Consider the following 21,904-nt stretch of genomic DNA (forward strand, 5'->3'; position numbering starts at 1 on the left):
CTGCTCAGTGGGATCTTTCCCTCATGAGAGGCTGTGGCCAGGACCACCCCTCAGTTCATTTCTTTTCACAGTGGTACTGGTGTTGGGTTGACTTTCTGCTTAGCAGGTTTCTTGGAAGTAGGTCATGCTCATAGGGAGTCCAGACAGGTTCTGATACTCATAATGTTTGGTGGCTTGCTCTTGTACCTCTTCTTGGTTTTTTACTGACAATGTGGGACTCGTCTTTTTAGTAGTTTAGCAGTACAGAGTGTAGCTGTACCTGGTTTTGCAAAAAGATGGTGCTTGTCAAAATGAAGCTTGACATTAACATGCTGACATGAACACTTGAGAACATAGTTTGTATGTACAGGACTGTAAAAAGCTTATTCTGGCAAGTATCTGGTAGTATACTTGTAAACATTTATTTTGCCTTGTTTGGTTTTATTTTGACCCTGACAGAGCCAACGGTGCGGGCAGAACTGATGGAACAGGTGCCTCATATTGCTATGTTCTGTCAAGAAAACAGACCTTCAATCCCATATGCTTTTTCCAAATACTTACTGCCTATTGTGGTACGATACCTCGCAGACCAGAATAACCAGGTAAGTGTCTTTCACAAATAGTTTATTAGCTAGTCGAATATACCTGGTGTGAGGTTTTTCAATGTAAATAATGTAGCGTCATACAAGTGTAATATTTCGGGGTAAAAAGGTTTTGAATGACAGGAAATACATGGCACTCTGAACTTTAATTAAAGAAAATTTCCAACACTTTTTTCAGCAAACGTGATCTGTTCTGATTTGGGGCCTTTTCTCTGGTATTGTATTCTTATGGACAAAATCAAACAGTTGTTTTGTTAAGCTTACATAGTTTAAATTCTGGCAAAAAGGAACAGTAGTTACGAAAAACTGACTCCTTGTTAAAAAATTGAATTATACCACCATTATGTACCTTCATAACCAGTTATTTGTATATCAGTCCAATAAAGCTTTTGGATTGAACTTGTGTGGTTTGTTTCTCTGCATATATGAGTTAGCTTGTCTACAGCTTTCTTTGGCTTCTGCACGTCACTTCAGACTAGACTAATCCTAGGTGATACGTTATTTGAAGTATTTTAGGCCTCTGAGCTTGTCACTTTTTTCCTTGCCCTTTCCAGATTTTCCGTAATTAAAAATAAGTACCAAAACCTATTTTTCTTAATGGTTGGTTTGTTAATTCATGTATAATACAACAGCCATAGTTCTGCTTGATATTCTCTTGCTAGCAGATCAGCGATTCTGTTCATTGTCTTAACCTCTGTGATACTTCATAGTTCATTTGGCTGATTTGCTCTGAAACAAAGATCTCGAAGGTGTTTTCAAAATTGCTGCATTGCAGTATATAGTATCTTGTTTTATGTAATGCTTTTTTCTCTTCTGATGAACTTACTTTTTGAGAGGCAGGAGTTAGCCACATACGAAATGGATTATTAATGGTTATTTTATTTTTGTACAGCCTTTTTTTTGTTGGATGAGACTAAGCAAAATTGTCTCTCAGAATTTAAAATACTTCAGAAATAAACACAGTTATGCATTGTCAACCAAACATGTTAATCTCAGAAAAAGAGGATTTCTTTAATAAAATTCACATTCCTTACAATTTTGTTACTCCCAATTAGTTGTGCTGCTTTTCTTGCATAAGCTTTGCCGTGACTACTTTTTTTGACATTGCTGTCCTGTGTTTTGGGAGGTATGTAGGTGGACACTTCTATGATAGCATTGCCTTAGTTTACAATATGCAAGTATTCTTGGGTTCAAACATAGTTTGTTTCAAACATGAAGTGTTTGCAAAAGTGGTTTTGGAACACTTGTCTTCTCGCTGAGTGCAATTGGTATAGGCATGTGGCAGTACATAGGTACAACTTCCAAAATACAGAACATATATTTAAACAAAAAACTGTCTTTGAATTCCTTGGTTAAGCTCTTGTCTTTTTATGATAGGTAAGAAAAACAAGCCAGGCAGCATTGTTAGTTCTGTTGGAGCAAGAACTCATAGAGAGATACGACGTGGAGACCAAAGTATGCCCCGTTCTGATAGATCTGACAGCTCCAGACAGCAATGACGATGTGAAGACAGAAGCCGTGGCTGTAAGTAACAGCAATACCAAATCACGCAGTATAAAGTTTGCTTGAATGCTTGACATTGCAGTGATGGCAGTGTGTTTCCAAGATGCACATCCGTGTGGTATTAAAGAGAAAAAATTATATTGCTATCCATAACTAATCTGTAACTTTTTCCATGCTGTGTTACACTCAAGTCAAGCTTAGATTTAAATTCAATAGCTTATCTATGCTGTAAAGAACAACCCAGCTGGACAAGACAGCGCAGGGGATAACTTTTATTGACTCCTAAAGCATCTGCTATTGTTGGCTTTTTAGTTTTTCAGCTTTGCTTGTGTTATGGAAGTTTAAATTGCATATGTGGAAAATTTCCATCAGTGGAAAATCTTCAACGTTTGAATTCTGTTGGTATTTGCTGTACGTCTGTTCTCTTTATTGATTTTGTTTTGTTTTATTGAACGAAATAATAAGCATTTGAGTTGATTAACTCATGGTTGGTTGGTGTGGTTTTTTTGCATTAGACACAACCTTAATAATTAAAAATTATTGTGTTAAAATAGTAAGCAAATCGGTAAGTTGATTTACAAAGGAGAAATGGCAGAAGATGTATGTCCTTATGTTTCCCTTGAATTTTTGCAATTTATGTTGATGCTTTTTGCTGGGTGATTTTTTTTTTTTTTTTTTAATTTCTTTTTGGTTGAGAGAGACCTCATTAATATTTTACTTTCATAATGTGGCTGGACTCATAAACAATAAGCAGGCTGGGCATTGTATTTGGCACCAAATTTCTAGTAGTTTCTTGAAGAAGCTTACAAAGGCATAAGGGAAAAAAATTTTAAGCAGAATTGTTTTACTCGTCTGCAGAGTTTTGAAGCTATTGAAACTTCAGAGGGGTTTCTGTAGCTCACTGAGCCCCTAGAGGTTAGAAAAAGAATAATTTGTTATTATAGGTAAATGAATTTAATTAGTTCTACTGATGTGATTAGGAAAGTTAAACATAAAATTCTTTTAGATTACCTTCTTTTCTTAGATTACCTTCTTTTCTTAGAAGTTGTAGTAAAAATCGGAGTGAAAGAGCAGTTAGAGGGAAAAGCTGTCACTTTCTTTGGTACAATATGCTTTTTCAGTAATTTTAGAGAGTCGCATGTGCGCAATAGGTAGTAAGTTTTAAATAATACGGAAGTTGAAGTCACTTAAGCATATTAATTGTCAATAATTTTCTTTTAATTCTAAATACATATATTCACTAAGTATTGGACTAGTGAAAGAATATTGTACTTGGGGTGTTTTTATTTTTGTAAGTCTGTTTGGTAAGATATGAGAGTAATTTCTGAGAGTTCATTTATCTGCATTAGTTAGGAATTTGATTTAGTTTGGTGAAAGACCAGTGACTTCTACAGCTATGTTACATCGGCGGGGGGGTAAAAAAGAAGAAAAAAAAAAAAAAGCTTTTTGCAGAAGTGGCCAAAGCTTTTCAATTCAAAATATGGATTTTTTTTTCAATATTTTTCACAATTTTCATTAAAATTATGTGCATCAGAATGAAAAGTAAATGTAAAAGGCCTCTGCTTAACTGACATGGAATTATGTGTTGTGCAAGCATCCCTGATTAGTGTCTGTCTTGCCATTAGATAATGTGCAAAATGGCCTCCATGGTGGGAAAGGACATCACGGAAAGACTTGTTCTTCCTAGGTTTTGTGAGATGTGCTGTGACTGCAGAATGTTTCATGTTCGTAAGGTATGAATTATCAGCATCTAAGCTGGATTATCTGTGAAAGGAGTGTTGTCAACTTGGAACTTGCATTTGTCTAAATGACTCTGGCTAGATCTCATCTGTGACATATATAAGTGAAAGCTATGGGGTTTCTTTTGTAGCTCGCATTTCCACAGATTTTATATTTGACTCGGAGTTTTTTTCCAGAGTCCCTACCTTTTATTATCAGAAACAAAGAAAGAATCTGCTTGTTCTTATGATTGTGTAGGTAGCCATGAAAATGTGAACCAACTGTAACTAATACAGCATCAGCCACCTGAGCTCGTATCTCTGTGCATAGATGGAATTAAAGATGCTTATTAAGATGAAATAAACCAGTACTCCATTATGGTATTTAGGTGCTGAGGCTGTGTTTTGGTTTCACCCTGCCATTGTATAGCTTATTTTCCTTGATAACTGCTTGTATTCTTTCATTTGACAGCACTTTGAATGTGTTTTATCCTCCTTCCCTTTCACTTAAGTTCTGGGGTGGTTCTTTCGTGATTAAAAAAGGCTGATTAAGCTTGAAATGAAGAAAACAATTTTTAAACTTTTTTGTTTTTTTAAACCATGAGAACTGATGGAATGGGGAAGTGGCTGGTATTGAGTTTGCACTGAAACCTGGTTTTATGGTTTTAAAGCTGTTTATGGTTTTCCTTTGATTTTGTTTGTTGTATTAAAACTATGGTCTTAGTGGTTATTTCTTGCGTTTTGTCTGCAAGGTATGTGCAGCCAATTTTGGAGATATCTGCAGTGTGGTTGGGCAGCAAGCCACTGAAGAAATGCTGGTAAGCCATTCCTTAAAGGATTTTTCTTTTTAATACAAGTCAGTAGTGGAGTTAGACAAGGTACAGAGAAGGGCAGGTAAAATGATTAGACAACTGCTACATTCCCTTAGTAAGGAGAGACTAAAAAAGCTGCGACTTCAGTTTTGCTGATGTGAGGTTATGATTGACGTTTACAAAATCTTGAACGCAGTTACTGTGAATACAGAACTCTTACTTGCCAAGTCACACAGTCTAGAGCTAAGGAGTACTCAATTCTAGAGCTGGGAGAAGGGTTTAAACCAGACTGAAGAAAATACCTCAGGCTGTGGAGGCAGAGAGTATTTGCAAGTTCAAAAATACATTAGGCAAGAAGTAGGCAGGAGTATGTCTTCTAATGTCCATAAATGCAATGAGAGATGGCAGATACAGGAGGAGCGTGGGGGGTATAAACTGCTAGAAGTGGTGAGGCTTATGTGGTCTCTTTAAATGGCATCACTTAGTGCTGCTGTTCATTGATTTAATCTTCTGAAGTCAGTTTTCCTGACTCTAACAAAGCCTCACAACCCTCCTGGGAAGGAACAAGAGAGAAAGAAAGGCAGAGAAAAATGAATCTGGGCAATAACAAATGAAATAAAGGGAAGAGATACAAATTTGAAATGGAAAAGCAGGGAACTGGATGGAGCAGTGAGCAGAGGATCCTTAAGAGTGCCCCCCATTCCCCTGGCAGGTTGAAGGAGCTGGTGGATGTTGCTAGGCTTGGAGACATGACGGGGCTAGGGAGCAGAAGTCAGCCTGACAGTCTCTGGAATCCTTCTTCAAGCTTTCTCCTTTTGGGGATGTGGACAGTGAGCTTGTTGAGGGCCAGAAGAGGTTGATGAGTCAGTGCCATGAATTAGCAAGGGACTTATAAGGAGAGAGTGTAAATGCAGGCATGACTTCAACAAGAGGCTCTGCAGCCTTTTGCAGATGTGGTACTGGGACAGGTACGCCTAGTGTGACCCTCAGGGCATTTCTTATGTTCTTACAGCATTTGCTGCATTTTCCTGTAGGTACTGTGTTATTCAAGCTGTTTGATAATGAAATATCATTGTGCAGATTTACATCCCATATATTTCTTGATTGGGGATGTAAATTGATTTCTTTCACACAAATGCCCTCTTAGTGATACATGTCATGAATTTGGATTAAAGCTTTGTAGAGGGTGCAATTAGACTATGAAATAAAAAAGTGGTGGTTATTTTATGTGAAAGCAGTAACATGTGGCTGGATGGTTGGGGATCTCTTTCCATAAAGGAAAATACAATTTTCTGCTCTTTTTGGATTATTTAAAAAAAAAAAAGGGCAAAAAGCTGAATGGCTTTAGATAAAACTTCATTTTGTAACATAAATGCTTTTTTAAATTGGAAGCAAAGTCCAGAAGACTTTGCTGAAGAAAGTAGGAACAGCTGAACATCAGTAATTGAGAACAGAGCTGTAGCAACAGTCGTTGTATTACTTGCATCTTACTACTCTGCCAGTTGCAAGCAAAGGCAGCCATGTGATGACCTGCATGTCTTTCACTGCATCACCTGCACTCTGCCCATTGTTTTATCCTTACCATTACTGTTTCCAAAAAACCTGAGCACCTAAGCAACTTCAAAATGCTTCAATTTTATTAATAAAACCACTGTGCTCTTCAAAACTGTTTTCTCTTGCACCAAATGCAGTGTTTCTCTCATTCCCCTGTTCCTCTATGAAGTTCAGGTCCTGCTTTGTAGGGTAGGTGGTGACAGAGATAGGTAAATCTAACAATGAGAATTTTAGGTGGAAAAGAAAGGTTTTCTTTCTTTCTGAAGATGCTCTTCCTTTGCATTTCAGTGGGAAACTTACAAAAATCTGAAGTGGTCTCTGATAGGTAAAACATTAATGCACCAGTATTCTTTATGTTTTTGTTCCTTTCAATGTTATCTGCTTTAAAAGAATGGTGTAGAGATGAGATTTTATCTTATGACAGATTTTCTGGGCTTGGGGATATTTTTGGAGTTGGGTTTTTTGGGGTTCTTTTTGGATGTAAATCAGGTTAGAAAGTTATTACTTTCTTGCTGTTCTTCAGACAGGTGAATTTTCCTTATCTGTATCCATAAGTAACATGAGAGCAACTGATTAGAAGGGTGGTGCTACTGAATGTGTGTCCTTTGTCTTGCAAATGTTGAACTAATGCATCTGAGTGTGAGGGTAGAGAAGGAGATGAAGGAAATGAATGTGGAAAAAGAACTTGCTTGGAAACAAGTACTGCCTGTTAAGACTTGCAAACTTACTATGTTCCTAACAGCTGCCGAGGTTTTTCCAGCTCTGCTCTGATAATGTGTGGGGAGTTAGGAAAGCCTGTGCTGAATGCTTCATGGCAGTTTCTTGTGCAACATCTCAGGAAGTCCGGAGGACAAAATTGTCAACCCTTTTTATTAATTTGATCAGTGATCCTTCACGATGGGTAAGAACTGCTTTTTATTTCTTCAATAGCTGTCATATCTAAAGGATTTTATTGTGATACTCCATATAGAACTTCTCCCCATAGGTGTGGATAAACATAACTTGTTTCATGTACCTCCAGCAAAATTCTTCTTAGACTGCTTAGTTTGTCAGTGGGTGTAGAGAGTCCCTCACATTTTCACTGCAGCATGTAAGAAAAAATGTGTCAGTGGGATAGCTTTTCTTAGCTACAGAACTGCCTGTGACTTTACATTGCTGGAAACCATTAACAAAACTGAAAAATTAGGTGTGACTTATTTGTATTTCTTGAGGTTCCCTACCACCACCTCCTTTGGGGGGGGCGGGGGGGAGTGGGGTGCTAGTGTTTGTTGTTGTTTTGGGGTTTATTTGGCTTTGGTTTGTGTGAGGTTTTTTGTGTGGTTTTTTGGTTGGTTTTGGGGGTTTTTTGGTGGGGTGGGGTTTTTTTGTGTGGTGGGTTTTGGGTGTGTGGGTGTTTGGTGGTGGTGTTTTGTGGTTTGGTTTTTTTTTTTTTCCTTTTTTTCTTTTTTTCTTAAAGATCTACTCTTCAAACTTTGTTAAATTTGTTATTGAGCAGACTACTTCCAAAAGCCTGAACTAGATCTTTTGCACAGGAGCATGAGCTCTTGGGTCCTGGAAAGTCATGCAAATTGTAGCCCAGCAGAATGAATCAAATAATAAAAATGGAGATAGATAAGATAATTGTTGAGAAGGAGAGAATGAATAGTAGGACAAAGGAGGAGCAAATGAACAACATACCCAAATAGGAAAGGGAAAGGAATGCAGAGCTTATCAAATTTACAGTAGTGAAATGTCTGTTCACTGCACATAACTTTTTCCTTTCAAGTTGTTAAAATTCTCAACTGAGCTTTCAAATTTACTTGCTTCTATCTAAATATTTGTGATTTCTTTGGTTGTGAGGAATAGGCCTGTCAACTTAGTTACCATGATTTAACTGTCTTTACCCTGCTTTTTCTTAACTTTTTTTTTTTTTACTTAGCTCTTTATGTATACAGGTGGCTGACTCTTTCCAGACAAGAGCCTCTGCTGTTGCTTTCCTCAGTAGGCTAATGACCCTTCCAATTCCTAGTAGCAGGCATTTATGTTTTATAGGACAGCAAGCTTTATATATAAAAATATTTTTTTTCACCTTGGACGCTTTCCACTAGGTCCGCCAAGCTGCTTTTCAGTCTCTGGGGCCTTTCATATCAACTTTTGCTAATCCATCCAGCAGTGGCCAGTACTTTAAAGAAGAAGATGGTAAAAACCCAGAAGATTGTGGTTCTGCACAGGAAAACAGGTACAGAATTTGCTAAATCTACAAATTACTTTTTTTTTCTCCTTGTTTTTCTTCTGTATGAACTACAAGTTAAGAAAATTAACTTTCCTGTATCAATTGAGTATTTATCTTATAAATAGAAAGATCTGGAACTTATCATCTTACTTAACTGAAAATTCTGGTAGTCTATTATTTACTAAAAATACATGACTATTCAGTAACTTAGAATACCTTAGGATATACCTTCTGTGACAAAATGACTGATTGATAGACAAGGGAGAGCAGTGGATATAGTCTGCCTAGATTTCAGTAAGGCTTTGGACATGGTCTCCCATAAGATCCTCATAGAGAAGCTGATGAAGTATGGGCTGAACGAGCAGACAGTGAGGTAGATTGACAGCTGGCTGAATGGCCGGGCCCAGAGGGTGCTGATCAGCAGCACATAGTTGGAGGCCAATAACTGGTCGTGTACTTCAGGAATCAGTATTGGGTCCAGTCCTGTTTAATGTCTTCATTAATGATCTAGATAGTGGAGCAGTGTGTACCCTCAGAAAGTTTGCTGATGACACAAAACTGTGAGGAGTGGGTGATGTGCCAGAGGGTCATGCTGCCATCCAGAGGGTCCTCAATAGGCTGGAGAAATGGGCTGGCAGGAACCTCTTCAAGTTCAACAAGGAGAAGTGCGAAGTCCTGCACCTGGGCAGGAACAACCGCCTATGCACCAATACAGGCTGGGGTCTGACCGGATGGAGAGCAGCTTTGCAGAAAAGGCCCTGGGGGTCCTGGTGAACACCAGGTTGACCATGAGCCAGCAGTGTGCCCTTGCAGCAAAGAAGGCCAATGGTATCCTGGGCTGCAGTAGGAGGAGTGTTGCCAGCAGGTGGAGGGAGGTGATCCTTCCCCTCTGTTCAGCACTGGTGAGGCCACATCTGCAATGCTGGGGCCAGTTCTGGGCTCCCTATTATAAGAGACAAATGGACATACTGGACGGACTCTAGGAATGGCCACACAGATGATGGACTGGAGCATCTCTCCTATGAGGAAAGGCTGAGAGAGCTGGGGCTGTTCAGCCTGGAGAAGAGAAGGCTCAGGGGGGATTTTATCAATGTATACAAATACCTGAAGGGAGGGTGCAAAGAGGATGGAGCCAGGCTCTTTTCAGTGGTGCCCAGTGACAGGGCCAGAGGCAATGGGCACAACCTGAAACACAGGAGGTTCCCTCTGAACATCAGGAAACGCTTTTTTTACTGTGAGGATGACCGAGCACTGGCACAGGTTGCCCAGAGAGGCTGTGGAGTCTCCATCCTCTGAAATATTCAGAAGCCATCTGGACACAGTCCTGGGCAACTGTTTCTGGGTGGCCCCGCTTGAACAGGGGGGGTTGGACCTCCAGAGGTTCCTTCTAACCTCAACCATTCTGTGGTTCTGTGATTGATTTTGCTATGGTGTGAGTAAATCTAGTTTGATAAATAGCAGGCTGATAGCATGTGTGTGAATTCTCAAGAGTATCTGTTTGCAACAAGTATATTTTGTTTTTTTTAAATGTTCATTTGCTTTGGCACTCAACAGTGAACAAGTCAGGACTACAGAAGGTGTCACAACAGAGGATGAGCACAACAGGACAGAGGATCTGTCTTCACATGTTGATAATGACGATTTTGCAACAAAACTTGAAAATGCCATGGAAGATCAAAATACAGTGTCCAATAACTCCCAGAGGGAAAGTGATTTCCAGACTGAGTCATCCTTCCATTGCACTTTGTCTTCAGAATCTTGTGGGGAAATGGCTAATGAGAACAAGCGAAGTTCTCATTGCTGTACAGCAGGTCTGCGGGAGGCTGGGCTGAATTCACAGGAAACCTCTCTTTCAGAGCAGGAATTGTACAACTCTTTCCATTTCTGGAGGACTCCACTTCCTGAAATAGATATTGACTTCGAGCTTCAGCAGACTTCTGAGATAATACTTGATAGAGAAATTCAGGAACTCACTATGCCAGTGTCTCCAAACATTCCTATGGCAACAAGGAAAGAATTGGAAGAAATGATAGAAAATTTGGAACCCCATATAGACGATCCAGATGTTAAAGGTATAGTAAAGATACTGAAGCATTTTTAGTGTTTGGTGATATGCATATGCTGCTTTAGCAGTTTGGCCTTTAACTTTCCAGTTGTTTTAAGTCAGAAGTATTACTTTCTCCTGGTCCTCAAAGAGATTGTATCTATTTTGATTTAATTGTGAAAATTGATGATGAACTAAAAGGGAACTTGCATTTATGTAAAGATGTTTAAAGGTAGTATGATTCCTTCCATAAACTGAATACAGATACCGTTAGCAGTATAAACTTCTGACTCCCTGTTTTGACAGTATTATCAAATAGATGGTTCAATAGCATAAGCTGTTGATCAGGAAATTAATTTGTAATTAGCATACATGCAAAATAAGAAGGCAGATTAAGATTTTTTTTTTTTAATATCAAAGTGTGATAAATGGTTTTCACTTTACACATCCATTTTATTTTTAATGAATTAGTCTTCACCATTTTTCTGCAAAGTCTTTATTATTTCAGTCTCATGTTGTCGACTTAAGTGTGCCAAGTTTATTGGGTCAAACCGAGAATTGATGCAAACTGAATTCTTGAAGTGAACACGCATCCTCCATTTTAAAAGCTCTTGAGGGTGGAGAAGGGTTTCATAAGTATGACCAGCTGGTGGAGCAGCACCTCTGAGATACCTCCTGGGCTAAAATGACTTGGCTATTTCACACGTACCTACTGGAGATGTTTCTCTTGGTATTTGTATGCTGAATAAATTATAAGGCACAGCAAGCTTGAGCGTCACAGTCAGAAAGTCCAGAGGTACCACTAAGGAAGAAGCCATGTTATTCTGGAGCTGAAGAGTCCCTTGGGGAAGGCATGTCTCTATACCAAAAAAAGTAGGAAGGAAAAGGAGGGGCAAGTTGGGAGTGGGAAAAATATTTTTGGAATAAACTGATACTGCTTTCAACTTCTTTTTATTTTTAGTAGGTTGATATGCTAATAACTGTTCTTAAATCCATTTTGGACTGCTTCTATTTAATCTATTGTGAAGTCAGCAGATCAAACTTTGTTGCTTTAAGAGTGCTTTGGGCACTGTCTCTCTAAGGAAAGAGTTAAGAAAAAAATTTTAGCCTTGCTAATGATCTCAGTCTTCACATAACGCATCTCTGAAGCTCACTGTTAAAACTTGCACTGCTGTTTGGGTTTGTTTTATAAAACCTTGCTCTGTCCAATTACAGAACATACCTTAAACACTTTTAATGAAGATTTATGTAGGCATGTATATGTACATCCAGAACTGTCCTGTGTTACAGGGTTGTTTCTGTCATGTGTGTTCATGTCTTGTTTCAGAGAGGTTTGGGTTTGGTTTTTTTTTTTGGTAGCTCTCTTGACTGGGTGTCAAGAGGTTTTCTGTGCAGTTGTTGACTAGCGCTTGCGCATTTCAGTAGAAAACTGTTACTAGGTTGTCAACACCATGGGTTCCTAGTGCCCACAAGTTAGAAAAGATTTGAATTAGGGTTACCAGTACCATTTATTCTAATTTGGGGTAGGGTGGGGGTGGGTGGTCTTAATTACTCAGTCGCCTTTGTATTCTGTTCAGTACCTCTGAATTGGTCAAGGTTGTGTAGTGAAGCCCCATGAAACATACCTTCTAAACCTTGTACTCTTTTTTCCTCTTGCCTGTATTCTTATTATTCAGTCTAAATACTTCAGAAGCTGGAATTTAACAACGTGCCTGTTTTGATTTGGTAATGTTGCTATTTTCATTTTACACAAAGTGCCTTGGGGCATAAGGAAATTGAGACCAAAACTGATAGAACAGTATTCATTTTGCATGCTTGTCTCATACACTAAAGCGCACATAGAATTGGTAGGTATCCAAACTTTAGTCTCTGAGTAGCTGACTTAATGCCTTATGTTTTGGACCTTACACTCCATAAATTGTGACAAGAGGGAGGTAGACTCCCTTTAGGGGTGATCCAGAAGATCAGAGCCCTGACTGCCTCTCTGCTCATGGCAATACCAGGAATAATGCTTCCATCTTTACCATCTAAAACTGTTTTTGCAAACTGATGGTGTAAATACTCAGTCTTAAGTTGTCTTAAGTTGTTATTTTCACAGAAACTTTAATTTCATAGAAACTTCTTAATTTCACAGATAGTTTTGTCTCCAGTACACGTGGCTTACAATGTTTGCCAAACAGCCTTGGTCCCAAGCGGTGCTTGGAGTCTTTTCCTGCCCCCCCTCTCCCCCCTGCAAGACTAGCCATTACGTTTTAATGAGTCTTGTACTGTGAGTGGGCTGGTTCTTGACAGCAAAGACTGAGCAAGCTAGGAATTTTTTTTCCCTTCTCTTTCTCTCTTTCTTTCTTTTTAAATCCCCGTGATCTTTTTCTTGCACTTTTCTTCATTGGTTTGCTATCACCCAAGTCCTGGATTCCTGCTTCCATGCTGTGCTCCTGTCTCTATTGCTGCATTCCCAGCCAAGGGATGGGAGAGGAGGATGCTGTGTTCTCTGTAGTGGGTAAGCGGAGGCCTGCCGTACTGGAGAGCTCCCATAGGTACACATCTTCTGGTTTCTATAGCAAATGGGGCAGGCATCCTAGAGAAATCACAAGATGAAGTGGGGATGAGTTAGCAAAAGTGTAGTTTGGTAGTGAGACTGTAGTGTATGATATTATGCCTGTGTCAATAAGGTTAAGTTGTTCAGATGACCTTAACTCTGGCTGTACCTAGCCTCTCAGTGCTTGACTGCAACTTCAGCATCCTTCTCTTAACATGCTTGGTTTTGGAGAATATTTTCTAAACTTAAAAAAAAGAAGAAAATTAATACCTGTTGTGTGGAACCATGTTGGCCAGGGGCATTGGTACAGGGTTTTTGAAGGTTCTTAAGGTCACACTGAATTTTTATTATTTGACTCTGCAGAATAACTGGTGATGGTAATAAGGTGACTTTGTGCATGGTATAATCAGCGGAGGCTGATGATTTCCATTTTGCTAGTTGGGTTCAGACCCAGTCCCTGACAGCTGAGGCAGGTATGGAGTTTTGGTACTGGCGTTCAACCGGCAATGGTTCTTTCTGAGTCAGAGGAGTACAGGTGTGTTGTGTTGTGTGTCCGTCCCCATCCGTCCCCCCTCGTCCGTGTCCCCCCCCCCAGCTTTGTGCTGTATATGCATCCTTAGCAACTACTACACCTTTGTACCCCTATCCCCTCCCTCCATATGTATTTCCCCTCCTATTTCCTTTTTTGATTTCATTTGTCTTCCTTTCTGGATTCTGCATTCCTCTACTTCACATGTCCCAGCTTTCTATGTTGTGCAAGGTGCTTCTTCCCTCACCTGCTTGCATCATTATAGCAGAAGTATTGAGAACAGAATAACTCAGTTTTTATCTGAAATGTACCTCGGCGTACCATAACAAGGGGAAGGATCAGTTGAAAGGAAAGGCATTGCCAACTTGTGCAGCCCAGAAGCCCAGAGTACAGTATGTTCAGTGCATACCCCAGTCTTCCAGAGGTCTTGGCTGCCAAGCTCTAATGGGTTACTGTTTACATACACAGAACGAACTGCTTGTGGTTGTGTGGGATTTTTTGGTGTTTTTGTTTCTTTGTTTTGGGGGTTTTTAGGTTTGTAACTTGACTGTGTTTTCTGTGTTTCTGTAGTGCAGCTCCCTATCATCAGAGTAGTTTCCATTTCCAACTTCAGATCCTTGCTCCAGGGCATGGAGACTGATGAGGTCTCTAGTAAATACAGTTTTTTAACAGTGACCAGCAACTGCCATAGAACTTTATTTTAATTACTTGCATCTCTGTACCCATTAATGCAGCCCATAGCTCTTTGCCTCTGAGTAAGAAGTGAGGGTAAGGAAGGCAGATCCTTCAGAAAAAAGAAGGGAGCGTGCCACTTAGAAATATCAATGTCTTCTAGTGAAACATTAGGAGAAACAGAAAACAACAATAGAGCATATTGAAAGGACAGAAGCTCCTGAGGACCAGGAAATTTAATAAGGCCAGGTAAAAAGTGGTTTTGAATTTAAAAGTTGTGCCAGTTATTTTAGGATGTGGGTAGAGTAGCCAAGAGTAAATAATTCATTGCTGAAAAATATTTCTCACCTGAAGCAAAAGTCAAAGGAAGAAAGAGTTAATTAGCAGAGGGTTTAAGATCCAGTGAACGTTGACTTTACCTTACCAATGCAATACATGAGTTCTGTGTTATGCACAGAACTGACCTTTACACTCCAATTTTTACAGAAGGTAGTTGTGAAAGCTGGTTAGCCAGCAGATTCTCTTCCAGTCTTCCTCCCAAAACCTTGCTTCCCAAGACCTCTGAAGCATGTCTGTCATGCGTGAGAGGGGAGTCTTATTCTTTGCTTGTACTTTTAATGGTTTTCTGGATAGCATTGCCTGTCTTATGGCTGTAGGAAAGATCTTTGTGGGAGATGGGGAGGAGCAGCAGCCACCTCAGTTAGAAGGATGTCAACACAGATCTTGGGTTTGTCAGTGTGTAATGGCATTACGAGGGGATGTGCCCTGTCACCTGAGCCTGGGGTGGTGAAGACAGCTCATAAGGATGCTGTCTCAAGTTTCAGTATCTTCAAGGCAGCCACGTAGAGCTGTGCATGTATATGCACATACTCACGCATGCACTCGCTTTCCCTTCCTCCTTTACTAGGCACTCCACCATTCTGGAGCCTTCCATAATGACTGTTTGGCTTTATTTTATTTTTTTTTTTTTGGCTGGGACCTTAAGATGTTTATGGACTTCAGGTCATTCACCTTTCAGTGAATGACAGTGCTGGAGTCACCCTTGGTGACAGGACCTGTGGAGAAACACTCAAAGAAGAAGGCAGGCACTTGCCAATCAGTGAAATCCTTGGGAGTTTGGCCTCTCCTGTCCTTCATCCCCACATCTTGGGATTGTAGAATTGACAAGAAGCTGAGGAGATGCATGTTTGTGTCATACCTCCTCTAGGGCAGGCAGAGGAAATCAGGATATGTGTGGTCTCCATCCCGTTAAGCCCCTAAGCAAGGGTGGTCCAGGTGTGCAGGCTGACAGTGGGGCACGGGTGGGAAATGTGTCTTGGAAAATTCCCAATTACTGCTGTAGATGCCTTCACTTTTGTTACTAGAAGTAATCTTTGGAGCTCTATGTGGATTTTTCAGTAAATATATATTCAGTGTTGCAGCAGTATGTGTTACCTAGTCAGGGTAAGCTTTCTTGAGTTTTAACTGAAAATGAGAGGAGTGTACATTTTTCATGAAGTTGTCCTTCATGAAAGAAGTCTTCATGAAAAATGGCTCCTTGATGTGCAGCAGGATATAATTCCTTTTAATTTTCTTGTTTGATTTCTCTGAATTAGAATAAACTGGAAATCTGACAGGCATTTCTTACCTTAGCAGGTACCACCTATTTTCTATGGTTTTGGGGTGGTTTAGTTAACTGTTAAGTTTTGGAGGAATTTACTAGCCTTGATCTTGTTTATTCTTGTGGGCCTTAAAGTACAGAGGCTTATTGTCAGTGAAGTAACACTTGAACAGTGAAGTCATAGCAAACTTTTGTTAATCTTACAAATTGTCCTGTAAAATTCCTAAATTGTATATATTTATGTATAAATTATATATTGTAGATATGTATTGAAACTATATTTTCTAATATAATGCATTTTATAGTATAAATTATATATTATAGAGATGTATTGAAACTATATTTTCTAACGTAATACATTTTATAGTGGAAGTATTAGTATGATGGGTTGTTTTTTTTGTTTGTTGGTTTTCGGGGTTTTCTTTTGTTTGGTTGGTTTTTTTTAAGGTTCTAACTTGCTGTGGTTTTTCCTGTTGAGGTGAATTACAGAGCTAGCATTGCATATTGAAAATAATTACCTTTACTCCTGCTCATCAGACTCCATCTAGAAACCAGTGAATCTGCAGTGTGTTTTCAAATTTTTTGCTAGCTAGGAGTGTGCTGAGTTACAATTTTGCATCTTGTAACAGATGTATTGCATATCTGTTTCTTCTGTCTACAAATGAGTCCAACTTTCTTTGTCTAATTCTTATTAATAACCCTATCAAAAAAGCTAGAGGGAGAAATTCAGATTCTGTAACTCAGTATGGCAACATGGGATTAAAGATAAGCATATGGTTTTGTGTTTAATTTCACAGTAAGCATTTAAGAAACCTTGGAAAAGCCAAAGTCTATGAGGACCAGAGCTTCTAGATGGCTGGGTAAATTTAATGGGTTAGGAGATTATTCCTCCTTACCTTCTTGGAAAGAAGTGGAGAAGGAGAGAGGTAGGGTAGATCAGTCTGCACTGAATTCTGTGTCGCTTGCAGCTAAGATTGCCTCTGATACCTGATCTGCTTAGGTCAGGCTATATCCAAGGGACATTGCTCAGTAAAGCTCTTTTTAATTAGCAGTAAGCAGAGGGATGGAAAGCAGAGCAGTCTGAACTGCTGGATCTTTTGAAAAAGAGTGGATGGCAGTAACAAGTGCTAATGCTTTCTTTTGATGAGTAAAAGGACATCAAACAGTGCAACCTTCATTATTCGTTTGGAGGATGCAAGGAGTCTAAAGTATCCTGTACAGAAAAGAGTTACTGGGGTCTAGGATCTTCTTATATAGATCTTGCTTTAGAATTGCTATAAAAACTTAAGAATTTAATGGCCATATATAGAGAAGAGATACAGCCTCTCAGAACTGAAATCCTTTCTGTATGAATAAACCTGTTTTCAACCTTTATTTGAATTACTTTTCCCTTCTCTCTCTCTCTCATTCCCACCTCCCACAAAAGACCCAGTCAGTAAGTTAGTATTCATGTGCTGTTCTGCCTGAAAGACTATTTGCACCATTAATATGTACCAAGATTCTTAAAGAACGAATCTGGCAATAACAGCAGTCTCTCGCTCCTCATTTTGTTTGCTTTGCAGACAAATTTCACTGAACTGTAGTGTGGTTGAGCCCTCTAGGAAAAGAGCGGAGTGTTAATCTGCCTTACATGTTATGCTAGTATCCCCAGTTTGGGATCTACTAACAGTCAATAATCTTAAATTTGTACCTGCCCCATAGTTCTTCCGCATTCCTTCAGTTAATTAGTCCCTGTCTAAAAGTTGATTTCTGGACTTGCCAAAAGTTCATTGCAGTTCAGTCTCTCATGTGTTTCTCTTTTCACATGCTGTAGCACAAGTGGAGGTGTTGTCTGCTGCACTCAGAGCATCCAGTTTGGATCCTCAAGAAGAGACAATGGCCAGTGTCGGCAAGGAAGCAGACTCACAGACTGAACTAACCATCAATGACCAACAAAATTTTAAACCTATACTGGGTGATATCGTGCCTTTAATTGGTGACACTGTTGAGGTAAGAAGCAAGTTTTGTACTCTAATTCTGCCCGCCCCCCCCCCCCCCCCCCCCCCCCGGTTTTCCAGGACTCCAGTAATAGAGCTGTATTTTGTGTTTGTGCAGTAATTGCAGCCAAATGCTTCCTACTTTTGGCTAGTGTGGCATTCAGTTTTGTTAGCTGGTATTGAAGTGCTAGCTACCGAAATAAAATGGGTTGTGTTGGGTGCCTTTGTTTTTGCCATTTCTGTGCTCATCCATGTAAATTCTTGAAATTGTTTCCATTAAAATCTCTGTTGTGATGATCACATTTTAAAATGTTTTAATGCTACTGCAGTTTATTACTGTGAAATTGCATTACTTAAAACAGAGCCCTACTGATAATAAGTTAATCCCTTTCTCTAGTACCCTCCTCCTTCCACATCCCCCCCATCCCCCCCCAAGAAAGAGGTGCTTTGTTGCCTGTGCTCCCTGTCAAAATGTTTTATAGTAGTTTACTGGCCTGCATAAGAGAAGTTCAGGACCTGCAATCTAGGATGTTGTGAGGACTGCTGAAAGAGAAAGTGAATTCTAGCAATTAGTAACATTTTACAGTTTTTTGCATTCATTTTTGTTGAATCGTATTGCCTAAATGGTATTTTCAGAGGAAATTTTGATAAATGTCTTTGAAAAGTCTAGGAGTTGACATCAGTCCAGTACAGAAATTTTCAACCTCCTTTAATCAGAGCGGATGACATTTAATTAACTTTTCACCTAAGCTGTTGGACTACCGTGTAGCCCAAAAACATTTGGGGAGTGGAGGAATGTCACACTTACTTGGATGCTGCTGTTTATATACATAATTTAACACTACCAATGTGGTTGGTTTGTTTTAAAAAAAACAGCTTGCCTCCAATTCCTGATGTCAGGCTCCATATATTTCTTTATCATAGGATCTGTTTTAGTCACTTCTTTCCAATGCTAACCTGTAAAATGACAGTGTAAATGTATCCTCTGTCCTTCTGATTTTTGGAGGTTATGAGGGTGGTGTGTGTTCAGAGGGACCTGTCCTGCATTTTATTTCTTTACAGTGTGTGATGCTGACAGAAAGTTTAAGAACGTGTCACATTGCTGGTATATGTTGTTTTTGCATGTTTTGGTTTTACTCTTTGAAAGGATGCTCTTAATCGAGTGAGTGTCAGTTCCTTGTTTGTTACTGGCACTGAATCAAGTCCTCATTTTAACAGTGAAAGGATATTATAGAGGTGACCTAGAATTTGGGAATCAAGCTGTGATCTGTTGAGCAAGTGAACTGTTGCCCCTAGCAGTGAAGAGAGCCCTGATTTTCACAGGTGGCTTTTGTTTGTGGGTTTTTGGTTTGGTTTGGTTTTGTTTTTTTTTTTTTTTAAAATCTCAGCATAGCAAAGTGTCACTAGGGTACTGGACACTTTAGAAAAATCAAGCTACACCATTTTATATTTGAAAGCAGCCTTCACAGTTCTGCGCACATATTACAAAGCAAATCAAAATAGAGAGATTCTCTATTCAAATAAAAATAAATTTTGTAATAAAGTGAACAGATAAGGTTTTGGGACATAGATGAAGCTCGTTTGTTGAGGATGAGGGTAGTTTTATTTTTCCTCAAGAGCCACCATTTTAATTTTCTTTAGGTTGTATGCTCTCTGTAAGGTTTGATAAATGAATGGAAGCCTCAAGAAATCCTCCAAGTCGTATTCCCAGTGGATGGGTGTGGGAGTCCTCTTTTTTTTTTTTTTTTTTTTTTTTTGGTTGGAGGTAGAGGGAGAAGGGAATGAAAAGAAAGAGAAAGGAAACTGGACTAAAATCAGCCCATCCCTTCTGGCACAAGTACCTCTCTTTAAGAAGAGGGTGGATGCCAGGGGGAGACTGGACCCCTGAGACTGGCCTCATCTCTCTGTGTTTGGGCCAGCTGCCCTGTCAGGAAATGCCAGCACCACTTGTCCTGGTGCCCATGTCACAGAGCAGGGGTCTATGGAGCTCTTGTTACACTGCAGCTAAAGGAAACCTCCTGCAAGAGATTTGTAAGGCCATGGCAAAGATTTTGCATCTTGGAGGTTGTGGTTCACCAGTTTGGTACGCAAGAAGCTTTCAGGCTAAACCCTGCTGAATTTTTATGTCCTGGTTTTCTGCAATGCTCAGTTCCGTGTGTGCATGTTACATGGAAAAAGTACAGATGGAACTTCATCTGCAAGCATAGGGATACTGCATTGACTTAAATACCGACTGATGCTGTGGTTCTCTTGTACTGAAGCTCTTCCTTTCTGGAATGCATATTTGACTTTAAAAGTGGCTGGGTAAAAATGTTCCCATCTGTGACACCCTTCAGTACATTTAGTCGTTCAGCTTAGTTCAATCAATAAAGTATTATTTTTATATATATATATATATATATTTTTTTTTAAACTTAGCCTTTTAGAGCTGGGGTAGCAGAGATTGTGAGATGGAGTCTTTTCATTTTTATAGTAGCGGAATGGATGGCTAGCCTCCAGTCCCACGCACCTGGGCAACTCATGGAAAGCACTATGGCTGTGTTGTGCTGGCTGCTTCATAATTTCTTGATTTGAAAGCCGGTGACTTTCTGGCAATGCTGAAAATTATCTCTTTTTTGGGAGGGGGGGGGGGGGAAGGCTAAAAAGGAGTGAAGAATTGACTGGCAAACTAAAATCCTACAGAGATGGTTTTCAGAACCTCTGGAGGTTTTATAGTTGGAGTTGTATGCTGCTGGACACGTTTAGTTACAGGGTCACTTGTAGATCTGTTCTTTCCTTGGCTCTTTGACACCATCTTGCTGCTGCTTGATAAGCCTGGCGATTTGGGCTGTTGTGCCAGCGATATGCAATTGCCTCACAGCTCTGCCTGTTCTTTATCACCTGTAATTATACCTTGGTGACTAAAATTACAACCCAATTCTTTAGATGAAAGCAGATCATGAAAGAGGAAAAAGTAACTGTCTGAAGTCAAACCAAGGAAGACAGATGGTATCCTGGAGGCTTTTTGGAAGAAGTTTATAGTTTGCTTGAAAATTCTCATTGTCAAACTGATCTGAACAGCTGCTGGAGTAGGCATATTCTCGGTGGTTGAGTTGACCCTGAGAGCTCACCCTGCAGCATCTGTGAATAGATACCTTGGCTCATATCTAGCAAAATGCCTTTGTCCTGTTCTACCAGACAGCAGCCCAATCTACTTTCCAAAAATTCGTCACATACTTCTTGAAATTCATGGTTGATTATGCAAAGTCCATTGTATTTGGGGAACTCCACTCATATAGAAAGTGACAGTGCATCCCCTCAGCAGCACAGTTTATCATAGCGTATCAAACCTCTGCTGCTCGGTGGAGTTCTGAAAGGGAGTCTCAGTCCTTATCTTCAAGGCCCAGATATGTAGCCAGAATGCTTGAATGATTGCTAAAAATTATTTTAGTAGAACTGCTGAGAGGCGCGAGGACTCTGTATTATAAGGTAAAGCTCATCTGTAGAGAAGATTATAGAATAATCACCTTTAGGAAAGGAGCAACAGCATAAATCTCATCAGTTTCTACTCTTAAGTGTGAGGGTGGCTTTGTTTTGACCTTTTTCTAGCACAAATCCAAAGCAACAAATCCAACAAAATCCGCTACAGATGTTTTCTCATTTTCCGTTTGGGGAGAAGCAATGTGACCCATATGTTAGTTACATTTTCCTTAATGCAGTCTCAGAGGTGGTATTCTCCTGTGATTTTCATTCCATAAGAACCAAAATGGAGCAGCATAAGAGGAGCCTGTTTGAAATTTAAAGCAGAAAGGTTTATTTTACAGGCCTTTTAATTTCAGGCTGTAGCAAAATTGTATTTGATATTAAAACATGTATTCCTCTAATCTAAGAAAAAGACCCTGAGGTGAAGACAGCACTTCTTGATGTTTGCTTTGTGTTTAATCCTTGAGTGTATTTTGTGTGACTTTTTTTTTCTTTTTCCATAGAATATGGATTCTACACTTCACTATATTAATAATGATTCAGATTTGAGCACCAACAGTAGTTTCAGCCCTGAAGAAGAAAGAAAATCCAAAGTACAGGTAAATGACAGTAGCTTCTGTTTTTCCTACATGGATCAGATAAGTGGAATTTTTTTATGTATATGGGTATTTCTTTTATGCATTTCATTCAGCCATTTCTGAT

General features: G+C 39.5%; 1 protein-coding gene across 9 annotated transcripts in view; it reads left to right on the top strand.

Moving 5' to 3' along the window:
* The window catches only part of PPP4R1 (protein phosphatase 4 regulatory subunit 1), a 68,611-nt gene that overhangs the window by 35,736 nt on the left and 10,971 nt on the right, over positions 1-21,904 (top strand). For all 9 annotated transcript variants that reach the window (XM_075494366.1, XM_075494367.1, XM_075494362.1 and 6 more), the window contains 9 exons: positions 439-581; positions 1,959-2,105; positions 3,710-3,817; positions 4,555-4,620; positions 6,911-7,069; positions 8,256-8,386; positions 9,935-10,452; positions 17,578-17,753; positions 21,706-21,801. In XM_075494366.1, the coding sequence (XP_075350481.1) occupies positions 439-581; positions 1,959-2,105; positions 3,710-3,817; positions 4,555-4,620; positions 6,911-7,069; positions 8,256-8,386; positions 9,935-10,452; positions 17,578-17,753; positions 21,706-21,801 (1,544 nt within the window). The remainder of the gene's footprint in view (positions 1-438; positions 582-1,958; positions 2,106-3,709; positions 3,818-4,554; positions 4,621-6,910; positions 7,070-8,255; positions 8,387-9,934; positions 10,453-17,577; positions 17,754-21,705; positions 21,802-21,904) is intronic.

Source organism: Mycteria americana, chromosome 2 (assembly GCF_035582795.1).
Source record: "Mycteria americana isolate JAX WOST 10 ecotype Jacksonville Zoo and Gardens chromosome 2, USCA_MyAme_1.0, whole genome shotgun sequence".
In the NCBI taxonomy this organism is placed as follows: domain Eukaryota; kingdom Metazoa; phylum Chordata; class Aves; order Ciconiiformes; family Ciconiidae; genus Mycteria; species Mycteria americana.